The following is a 12,027-nucleotide window of genomic DNA, read 5'->3' as shown; positions in this document are numbered from 1 at the left end:
CGTCTCACAATAAAATGGAGGTGAACCTTTGTTAGTTGTTATAAAGTAGTCTGTTAATAACTACCATGAAATGAAAATTTCTCACAGATACTCTTCATGTAAATACAGATGTGCCTGGTTTTAACAGAAGACACAATCCTAAAAGTTATACATCCACACAATCACATTTTAAATGTATCAGGAAAGTGTGCTATTGAAAAGCACTCCTTCCACATACCATTAGTTTTCTTAAAGAAAGGAAAACTACATTTTTCAGGCATGTCAAATACCTGGAAAGAAAAAATGCCATGAACCTACTATCAGGCAAGCTATCCAGGAAGATGCCAAGTGGTACTTGGTTATGACTGAGACACTAAAGCAGGGACATACAGTTTATAGCAGATAGGTCTAGGGAGAATGGTGAGAGAAGCAGCTAAAACCAGGAATTAGAGATTGGATTAGATGAATTCCTAGATTCTTATATCCAGAATACATAAAGAATTCCTACAAATCAACAATAAAATGATGTACACATTGCAAAAGAAGATATACAAATGGTCAATAAGTACACGAAGCAGTGGTCAGAATCATTAGTCACAGGAAAATGAAATACCACTACATACATTCACCAGATAAGCTAGAACAAAAAAGACTGACAGTACCAAATACTGTCAAGAATTTGAAACAAACAGAACTCTCATTCATTATTGGTAGAAACAGAAAAAGGTAAGAATGCTTTGGGGAACTGATTGGTAGTTTCCTATAATGTTAATACCTAGTATATGACACCCAAATTCCAAGCTTAGGTACTTACTCAAAAGAACAGAAAACATATGCATGTTACAAGATTTGCGAGGATGGCACAGCAGTTTTATTCATAATAGCAAAAAACTTAATAATCAAAATGCTCATCAACATTTGAATGGATAAACAATTTGTGGTGTATTTATGCAATGGAATACTACTCGGCTTTAAAAAGAAACAAACATGATTAACAGAGATAAATCTCATACATACTAGACTGAGCAAAAGAAGTCAGATGATTTAATTAATAAGAAGTAATAGAATCACCAAAACTAACCTATGGTGAGAGAAATCACACCAACAGTTGCTTTTGGAATTTGACTGAGGAAGAGCAAGAAGGAAGTCTAGAGGGTGATGAATAGTGTTCTAAATCTTGAGAGTTGTGGGTTATACAGGTGTCTACATTTGTCAGTACTCAAATTATACACTCACATATTGCATACTTTACTCAATGTATATTTTACTTTAATTTTAAAAAGAACTCTTCAATAAAATAAGAATTATAAATAATGCAATTCTAGTAAGCTCGCTTTACAAGTGTTATCAGTTAGAATTCTGAAACTACACCGTAAATGTCCTAGACTTCTAAAAATGAGTAAATATATTAAAGTAATAGTAGTCGTATTTCTCAGTGTTGGCAAAGGAAGATATAATAGAGAAAAGGGAAAGGAATTACAAATATGAAAAGGGAGGATATTACTTTGTGATATTAGATTGAAATTAGAAGTCAGTATAAACTCACGGTTTTTAATGGATATTATGTGTATATATGCATACATGTGTAGGCATATTTGTATGTTTAAATACATATGTGTATGTGTATACACACAAATGTGTATGTACATATATATTTACACACACACACACACACATTTCCTAATTCTGTTGCAGAAAGGGCCTAGAAGCAATAACATTCCAGTAGCAATGAGTATACCTAGTGCCTCAAAGTCTTGGTTTCTATATAGCATTATCCAATAAAAGGATCCAGGGCTTCTTAGAAAAATACCCATTTCTGGGCTAAAGCAGAGAAGCCATGAGATGAGACTGGAACAACTTGTTGCATGAGAAAGTAAAGAAGCATTCAAAGAATTATGAGAACATGCCAAGGGGACAGAGGAGAGCTTAAGGGAACAACCCGTAGCCAAATCTGGGACAATCTGAGCATCAAAAGAAATGATGATAGTAACAGACTATAATATATCCAATTAGATCAGAATCCAAGAGTCTATACTGATATAAGTCAATAAGCAAGGGAAGCAGGGAAAGCTTTTACCTACATTAGAATGTAAACTAGTAAATATATAAGGAATGATGGAGTTAAACAATCATCAACTGATATTAAATCCAGTGGGTAAAATTTGATGAGAAACAACATTATTTACTTAATCTCAAAAATTGACTTAGAAATACTTCTTAATCATAAAGGAAAAATAAGAAAGTTCCAAGTGGAAATTTAGCAGACCCTACCCTAAGCAAGTGATCAAAGCTACTTGGAATCAAGTGACATCATATGCCTTCTGACACAATGCACTAAGAACACATCACTTCTACAATACTTGTGGTAAAACTGCATACCCAAATATAATCATGAAGAAATATCAGAAAGACCCAGACTGAGAACATTTTACAAAATAGCCTATACTCCACAAAAATATTAAGGTCATGAACCATTAAAAAAAAAAAAAAAAGGCACGAATTGTTCCAGATTGAAAGAGACTAAAGAGATACAACAAATAGATGAAATGTGTAATCCTGGATTGGATCCTAGATCAGGAGAAAAAAGCTGTAAGAAACCCTAAAGGTTGATACTACTTTACCCTTTTGACAAATAAGGAATCTCCTTAAAAAGGTTAATTTGTCCCAAGTCACATAGCTAGCACATAGTAAACAGTACCTCTAACGTATGTACTCTCAGCATTCAATGTATTAGGGCTGGCTATCTCCCTTGTTAGCTGTATCAGAGAGCTACAGTCTCAATCAAAAATCTTTACACACATTAAATTCAGTTAAACACACATTAAATTCAGTTAAAATTAAGTATTATCTCACATTCTTTAATGGAAGTAATCAACTGGATTACCCTAAGTGTATCAAACATTTCAAGTTATCACATAAAAAAGATATGGTGAATGTAAGGATAGCTCTCATTCATTTACTCTCAAGTAACTTACTTTTAAAAGACTTTTATTAAATATAAATGAAAGTAAACTCTAGTTAAATGTGATAAATAAAAATTACAACAGAAGCATTATAACCTGCAGAAACTGAACCATCATAACAAATAAACACAGTTAGCATACAGAGTTCAAGCTTCTATACTTACAAAAGGTACACCTACCTTTTCCTAAATGTGTGTTTATACTCATATATCTAGCTGTTCCTGTAAGGCTCTTGTGTTCTCTGTATGGTATGTGTTTCTTTGTCTCTGGATCAATATACTCCTTTGCCAAACCAAAATCTATAATATGAATAACTTGCTGGGTTTTGTTTCCTGGTCGTCCTATTAAGAAGTTTTCAGGTTTTACATCTCTGTATATCAAGTTCTTCGAATGGACATATTCCATGCGAGAAATCTTGATTCAAAAAAAAAAAAAAGAAGATGAATTTTATTTTAGTTTTTTGACTAGCAAAAAAAGTATGATTATAGCAAGATAATTTTCACTATGGAAACAACATGAAAAAGAAAAAATCAGAAACTGTTTCAACTCTTTAAAAGTAACAACACATCAGTCTATAGTTTCTCTAATGTATGTCCAATTATGATAAAAATCTATGTTTTTTACTATTATGGTCACATATAAAGTGCTTGAATTCTATGAATTCCTTTCATATCAGTAGGCCTGATTCAATCAACACTTTAGATGATGCTGCCTTACTGAATCGAAAATTCATAGTTACAATTTATTCTTCCTTATCAGTTCAACAGTATGTAGCAACTTTTTAAATTATACTGAAGAAATTTAGAGTCTAAACTGTTAAATAAAAACAATTAACAGAGCACCCTTCAGTTATCTTTCTCTTTTAATAACTTGTTTTCTTTATATTTATCCTTAGGTATTAAACATTTAAAAAGATCTTGAGACTAGAAAATTTTGGAATACAACTCTAATAATAATATAATACATTTTTATTAATTGTTTTATGTGTTCTCAAATAGGGTTCATGTAAACTGTCACAAAATAGAACATTACAAATAAATAAAAGTGGTCCATTTAGTGACAATCATGGTTGAAATGCAATGTAAGTAAACATATAGTCACTTAGGCCATCTTTGTTTGTTAATAAATTTTGGATCATAAAATACAAAATATTCTACGATCTACACTTTTCATTAACAATACATTAGGAGGATTTTCCAGATCACGAAACAGTCTTTTAATATATATTTTAATGGCTGCATATTATTTTATGGCTATTAATAATTTATTCAGCTGTTATTCCTGTGTATTTGGGTTGTTTCCCACTTTATTATAGATATCTTTGCACAAAAAGCTTTAAGTACACCTGAATATTTCCACAGGATAAATTTGCAGAAGTGGAAATAATGAGTCAGTGGATAAAAACAATTTTAAGACTTCTGCAGCATACACCTATTGGCATTTATTTTAAAACTGCCTTAAAATCATCCTCTAAGTTGTTTCCCCATAGGCTCCCTGAAATTTAAATGATTTATAAGACTCTCTCATCAGTTTGTTTCTTCTTTTCCTAGGCCATTTTAATTTATTATCAGAAGTAAAAATCCATGTTTGTGAGAGTTCTCTTCTCTATGTATTCATTTTTGTACATGAAAAGAGTGCTGGAAACAACTTAATCCTCAAACTGAGCATTCAGACCTTAAAGCAGTAAGATATTAATTCTTTTATACAAATGAAATTCATCTGATTCAGTTAAATTATATTCATCCAAAACAGACAATGACATGAAAATCAGACACATTTTTATTAAGTTGAATGCTGGGTAAGATAATATCACAAAATGTTAAACTTTTTTTTTTTAACTGAAGTACAATTTTTAATTTATTTACAATGTTGTGTTAGTTGCTGGTGTAAAGCACAGTAATTCAGTTACACATACATATATGCTTTTTCATTATAGGTTATTACATACTATAAAACAAACTTTTAATGTAAGTTAGTGACCAACAACTTCAACACATCCTGCTTTACTTACCAGTTGGATAGCTATCATGAGAACCGTTTTAAGAGAAAACGTTCTGTCACACAAATCAAACAGATCTTCCAAACTAGGTCCCAGCAGTTCCAGCACCATAGCATTATATTTACCACAAGGGCCAAAATAGTAAACTTGAGGTATACCATCTGGGAGAAAAGAAAAAGGATTTTAATAATTTCTTCATCATAATATCAAAACTTGCTTCCTAGAAATAAATAAACAATTTTTAATAATTTTGTAGTTTCAAGAACTGCAGCTGTATTTTTACTTTTTCCATACCAACAATAAATGTTTCCTGACCCAGCTTCCACCCTCCCTATGCCTTCCTGATGTTCACAGTGTAGCCTGATTACACCTCTACTGTGCCTACAACCCTGAACAGTGCTTCACTGCTGGTCTCCACTACAGAAAGGAACTGAGCACCTGAGCCTTATATTCCCATGGCCTACAGAAACGCTTGGCACACAGGAAAGATTTTATTTTTACTGAACAAAGTAGTCACTGTACTTTTTAATAACCCTGTGGTAGCCATGATGCAAAGTTCAACCCCTAAGATTTCTATCCTCTGGTGTACACATCCAGTATAATCCTTTCCCCCAAACTGTGAAGCAAGATTCCTAGATTTCATTCTCATCATTAGGTTATGTTACATGGCAAAGGTAATGTAATTAAGGCCCCTGTCCGTGGACTTTGAATTAATCAAAGGGAGATTATATTGGTGGGCCTGACCTAATCAGGTTAAGAGGTTTAAAAAGAGTCTAGAAGTCAGAGATATTCAAAGCAGCAGAACAGCTCTCCTGCTGGCTTTAAAGATGCAGAGTACCATGTTGTGAAAGAGAGTCACATGTCAGGAAATGGTGGGCAGGCTCTAGACATTAGGAGCCTCATCACAGAGCCATGGGGAGCTGAATTCTGTAAATAACCAGTGAGCTAGGAAGAGGACTCTGGGCCTCAGAAAAAGCCTGCAGTCCAGGCTTACACCTTGATTTCAGCTCGGCAAGACCCTCAACAAAGAACAAAGCTAATCCATGCCTAGACTCACGACCCATAGATATCAGAAGGCAGTAAAGTTTCTTGTTCTATGACATCAATTACTAAATAATCCATTATCCAACAATACAAAATAACACAAACTCCAAATATAATGTCTAAATGCACTAAATGTATTTTACTTTTAGAACTAGCAGACTCCCAATAAATTAACATATAATAGATGATCATTTTAACACTGCATTTATCTATTTATTTGTTATAGGAAATGAATTTCTTCTGTCTTAAATGTGTTAGTTTTACTTACAAGTGTTTTTTGTTTGTCTGTTTGTTTTTAAATGATTTTAGAAGGAAAAAAAATACTTCCTAAAATAAAATTTTAAAAACTTCCCATTCTTTTTAAAATAAAGAGTACAGGAAATATAATTTTATCCTTGCTGTTTATTCTAACTATCATTTTGCATAACAAGTAGTGGATGGACAGAACAAAACCCTGAACTAGAAATCAGGATAACTAGGTTCTTAATTTGGCTTAACACTAACTATTCAACCTCTCAAGTAAGTTTCAGTTTATCTATAATACTAGTAGTAGAGATAAGACTAGTTTTTCTCAAATGTGAATGAGGGAGGCAGCAGAACAGCTGAAGATAGGAAAGTAAGACAAAATAATCATGATGGCGTGGGGGAAGGAAGACAAGTTCAAACTGCATACATGGTCTCCTCTAAAAAAAGAGATTTTCATACACCCTCATGTGTATAGATCACCACACACAAGCACCACACACACACACACTTCCCGTTGCCACTGAGAATCACTATCCTAGCATGAGCCACTCTTACTACAGACATTCATATGTATATGACTTATATCTATACCCACTATGTTTAAAAGCAGACAAAAGACTCAGAAATAATGGATGGGAGACTTACTAAAGTTTATAACAACTCTGAAACACTGCTTTTACTATGCTATATACACTAAGAGCCTGGAGATGCAATTAAGACTTAACAACAGCTCTCAGCTACTAAATTTTTAAAACTATTTTTATAATGCTTTTTCTCCCTCTATGCCACTGAAAGCATTAACTTTTATGCTCTTAATTTAGCAATTTCTAATAATCCATTCTCACTCATTAGTTTCTTGCTTCAGGTCATAAAGATCTTCACTGAACTCTGAAGAAGAATGGATGAACACAATGAGTGTTTTAACAAAGACAGAAATATAGGAAAGTACCAAATAGGTTATAACTTAACTGAAAAATACATGAGAGGGGCTCAACAGTAGACTGGATGAGATGAAATAATGAATTAGCGAGCTGAAAGAACAACTGAACTCATCCAAACAGAACAGCAAAATGAAAAAAAGAATTTTAAAAAAGTCAAATTAACTTAAGAAACCTTTGAGACAGCATTAAGCAGAATAACACTGGCATTATAGAGATCCCAGATGAAGAACAGAGAGAAAAGGGACCAGAAAAATTATTTGAAGACATACAGCCAAAAAGTTCTGTAATCAAGGGAAGGAAACAGACATTCAGCTCTAGGAATTCCAGAGAGTTCCAAAAAAGATTAACCCAAAGAGACATACATCAAAACACATTATAATTAAAATGGTATAAGTTAAGGATAAAGAGAGAATCCTGAAAGCAGCAAGAGAAAAATACTCTGTTACATACAAAGTAAACCCCATAAGACTATCATTAGATTTTTCAGTAGAAACTTTACAGGCCAGGAGTGAGTGGTATAACCAATCAAAGTACTAAAAGGAAAAAGCTACCAAGAATTCTCTACCTAGAAAGATTATCATTTGGAATTGAAGGAGAGAGCAAGAGTTTCCCAGATAGAAGCTAAAGGAGTTTATCACCACAAAACTGTCCTTAAAAGAAATATTTAAGAGATTTCTTAAGCTGAAAAGAAAAAGCACTAACTAATAAGAAAAAATACGTAAGTAAAAATCTCACTGGAAAAGGTAAATATATAATACAGTTAACAGATCAATCACATATAAAGCAAGTAAGATGGTTAAAAGACAAAAGTAGTACATTTAAATTAAATTACAATAAGAAGTTAAGGGATGCATAAAATAAACAGGTAAAAATGTGTCATCAAAGGTATAAAACACTGGGGGGAGGGTGAAGAGAAGAAAAAAGATAAAGCTTTGTAATGTGTTCAAGTTGTACCAGCTTAAAACAGGCTACTACTTATACAAGATGTTTTAAACCTTGCAGATTCAATGCAAACCCATCAAATTCCAATGACCTATTTTACATAACTAGATCAAACAACCCTAAAATTTATATAGAACCACAAAAGACATCAAATAGGCAAACAATCTTGAGAAAGAACAAAGCTGAAGTTTATCACGCTCCCTGATTTCAAAATACAGCAAACTTTTAAACAAGGGTTTGAACTCCACTTACACATGTGTTTTTTCAACAGTAAATACTAGAGCCCTATACAATTTGAGGCTGGTTGAATCCAAGGATGCAGAACTGTGGATCAGGAGGAACTGCATATACCAAGGGCCAACTATAAGTTATATGTGGATTTTCAACTGCACAGAGGAGAGAGGAGAGAGGAAAGAAGAGAGAGGAGAATTACCAAAAATGTGACAGAGATATGAAGTGAAAAACATCAGTAAAGGGACAAATGGGAACTGCTTCAATTTTCTCTAAAATTTCCTTTTTTAATGGTTTCACAGTGTCTCAAAATTATTTATCTCTACCTTATTCAAGATGGCTAAATTCCATAAATAGCATAATAGTTCATTGAGTAAATAAAAGACATTTAATCTCCAATTTGAATACAAATACCTCAGCTTTATCACTCAACATAATTTTACCTGAAAATACATCTCAACACAGATCTCTGGTGGAAAAAAAAGATGATCTAACTCTAAATGACTCTCTGAGATAACAAACTGTCTTATGAGTCAATGAATGCAAAAACTTCTTATGTAACTATCAATAATGTATTTCAACACAAATTGTATGTCATTGAAGTAAAGAATCAAGAATTACATATTTTTTAAAAATCAAGATATAAAGCAAACACAGTAAAGATCAAACTAAAATTTCATTTCCCAGAACGAGTCTGGTCAGTTGTCTAACACTGAGCAAACAAACTAAATTGCTATGAGTTAGAAAAAGTTGTAAATAACAAACAGGTGCTGGGGAGTACCCTAAGCAAAAAGGAAGCAAGACAAAACCACAGTAATGTAAATATAATACACAAGACCACAAGGAAGAAGGATTCTGAAACTGAAAGAAGTAAGGGACAAGAGGGCAAGAAAGAAGACAGAGAAGCTCAGAAAAAGGTTTAGAGCAAAGACTAACAAAGGTTTTAAGTGACTCTGTCTCTTAATCAAAGGTTTTGGCTGCTGAATTGCATGCATGCAATCCAACTCATGGGAAAAAGCAAGCTTTTGTACTTGTTCTTATATCCAGTGAATTTTCAACTATAAACTTATACTCCACCCAATTCCAATTGTTCTAGAAGTATTTTAGAGACTACTATAAAAAGCCATTGATTGTGAATTAATGAAAGTTAGTCTGATAACTTAAAAAAAATTTTAACACTATTTTTCTTGGGTTTTTATTTTATTTATTTATTATTTTTGGTAAGAGAGGCTATTATTTATTTATGATTTTTTTTTTAATGGAGGTAGTGGGGATTGAATCCAGGACTTTGTGCATGCTAGCATGCACTCTACCACTGAGCTATATACCCTCTCCCCTGATAACTACTAACATCACTAATTTTCAGGGATGCTTATCAGCATCTCCAATTTTCAAGGCAAGTATATTTTTTCCCAAGAAAAGCTCAAGAATGGGCAAGAATACAAAATTCACATATTATCTGAAAATACCACCTCACCCTCCCAAAATTAATTTTACTGAACACTTCATTTTATATTTCAGTATTTCATTTAAATGATAAAATATTAATTAACTTAAGACACAAAACAACATTTGGAGTTCTAACACTCTTAAAAAGTGCTTAGTACTTTAGCTCCTTATAGGTAGGCAATGGTTAAGCATATTATTAAAAGAAATATCACCATGATGTTTCTTTCAATTTTCAGGTCTGGTACTGTTCACATAGGAAGGATTAGAACTAAAGCATTAAAATTCTTATCTGGAAATTTAAACTCTACAGATCTGGTCAAGAAAAACTTAAATCTGATTAGCAATACTAAAGTACAGAATTATCATATAGTCTATGTTCTCTTCTAAGGAAGTTTTGCTTTAAGGCATTCTTAATCTTTAGCACAAATACTTATACTTGTAGCTCAGCAGTTTTCAACATGTGGTCTGGAGACACTCATGGGCAGGGGTAGGTGGTCCAAGATACTCTTTCAGGAGGTGAGTGGCATTACTATTATTTTTGTAACCAACACTGAGATGTTATTTACCTTTCTCACTCTTATTCTCTCACAGCTGAAAGTCAAGTTTTCCAGAGGTTACATGAATGTGGTATCACAATGGACTGAATGCAGAAGAAGATATGAGAATCTAGCTGTTTTTTATTAAGCCAGACATTAAAGAGATGTGCAAAATAAATAAAATAAGGCTACTTTTCTCATTTTTTTTCTAATTTGGAAAATAGAGCTGGTTGTGTTTCAAAGAACATTAAAAAATGACATCACCTACAAATAAGTAATTATTATTACATATATGGAATATTAAATGAATATTATATGAATATTGAGTGAATGTTATACTCATTGTATTATGTTATATTAAATTATCAGTTACTATCCTCTTTAGGATAAATAGTTAAGAAAAAAATAGATTCTCTCTCACCATTTTTACCCCCAATCTGCAAGCTTACAAATCTTTTCTTCTCACAATATGCATCTTTATTTTTAAATCAAAAATAAAAATGAAATATAAAATCACCATATTATTTTTCTTAGCTTTATACTTTTTGTTTATGATTACATATGAAATTATAAAAATGATGGTATATTTTAGAAAATTAAATCCTTCATCACCATTTAGTCATACCCTATTCAAAAGTATGATTTGTTTTTTATTTAAGATTATTATGTGACTAATTAATCACTGAAAATACTATAATTACCATGCAACATACAACTATCCTAATACCTGGACCATATAAACCAAATTGAAACTATCAATTAACCCTTCTTTCTTATATTGGTAACACATGACATTCTTTAAATGTACACATTCTCCATAAACTACAACTTTACCAGAAAAACTGTACAATTCTACCTACTAGTACTAATGTACATACATATTCACATATAAATTAGTAAAAGTTTAGCAATGCACAATTTACAGAATTCCCATACAGAGAGGCCTCTATAAAGAAATAGAAATATTACATACGTTTAATATGTCTTCTAAATGCAATTAAGCTAAGACAGGAAAAGAAATCTAAGAAGCTACTACATAAACTATTGGCTATTTGGGTTAAAATTAAGTCTATTCTAACCACCACCTCACCTGTATAGTATTCTTCATTATTTTTGTTAATGTCAAAATACAATAGGTAACATTCTTATTAGTTTATTCCCTTAACTTTCATGGTTTTTACAATATTTTCTTTCACTTTTCAGTTTTCTTTCAGACACTTTTAAGATACACAGAAAGGGTAGATTTCTTAAATTTCTCAAAACATGGTCAGAGAAACTTTAATCTGGCAATTTAATGAATAAAAGAGATTTTAGAAACTACCTAATGTGGAGGGGGAGGACACAGCTCAGTGGTAGAGTGCCTGTTTAGCATGCACCAGGTCCTGGGTTCAATTCCCAGTACCTCCGCTAGAAAGAAAAGAAAGGAAAGAAAGGAAAGAAGGAAAGGAAGGAAGGAAGGAAAGAAAGACCAAATCCTCCCCCCAATAAATAATAAAATTAAAAAATAACCATCTGGGTCCTTTAGAAACTACCTAATGTGTATACCCATGTTTAAAAGGCTTATATTATTATCTACAACCTTCCTCAAAAGTGAATAGTATGATAAAATGTTACACATTATGGAATCACCAAACTCACTTAGCTAGAAAACAGAGCTACATAAACAGTCTTGAAAAGAATATGAAAATGAAGGCATC

At 32.3% G+C, this 12,027-nt stretch overlaps 1 protein-coding gene across 11 annotated transcripts in view; it reads right to left on the bottom strand.

The window, feature by feature from the left end:
• Positions 1 to 12,027, bottom strand: part of CSNK1G3 (casein kinase 1 gamma 3) — a 97,354-nt gene that overhangs the window by 36,728 nt on the left and 48,599 nt on the right. For all 11 annotated transcript variants that reach the window (XM_032476609.1, XM_032476607.1, XM_032476606.1 and 8 more), the window contains 2 exons: positions 4,954 to 5,102; positions 3,122 to 3,356 (listed from right to left, as the gene is read on the bottom strand). In XM_032476609.1, coding sequence (XP_032332500.1) covers positions 3,122 to 3,356; positions 4,954 to 5,102 — 384 coding nt within the window. The remainder of the gene's footprint in view (positions 1 to 3,121; positions 3,357 to 4,953; positions 5,103 to 12,027) is intronic.

This window comes from Camelus ferus, chromosome 3 (assembly GCF_009834535.1).
Source record: "Camelus ferus isolate YT-003-E chromosome 3, BCGSAC_Cfer_1.0, whole genome shotgun sequence".
NCBI classification, from domain to species: domain Eukaryota; kingdom Metazoa; phylum Chordata; class Mammalia; order Artiodactyla; family Camelidae; genus Camelus; species Camelus ferus.
This window is presented reverse-complemented; position numbering and strand designations above follow the sequence as displayed.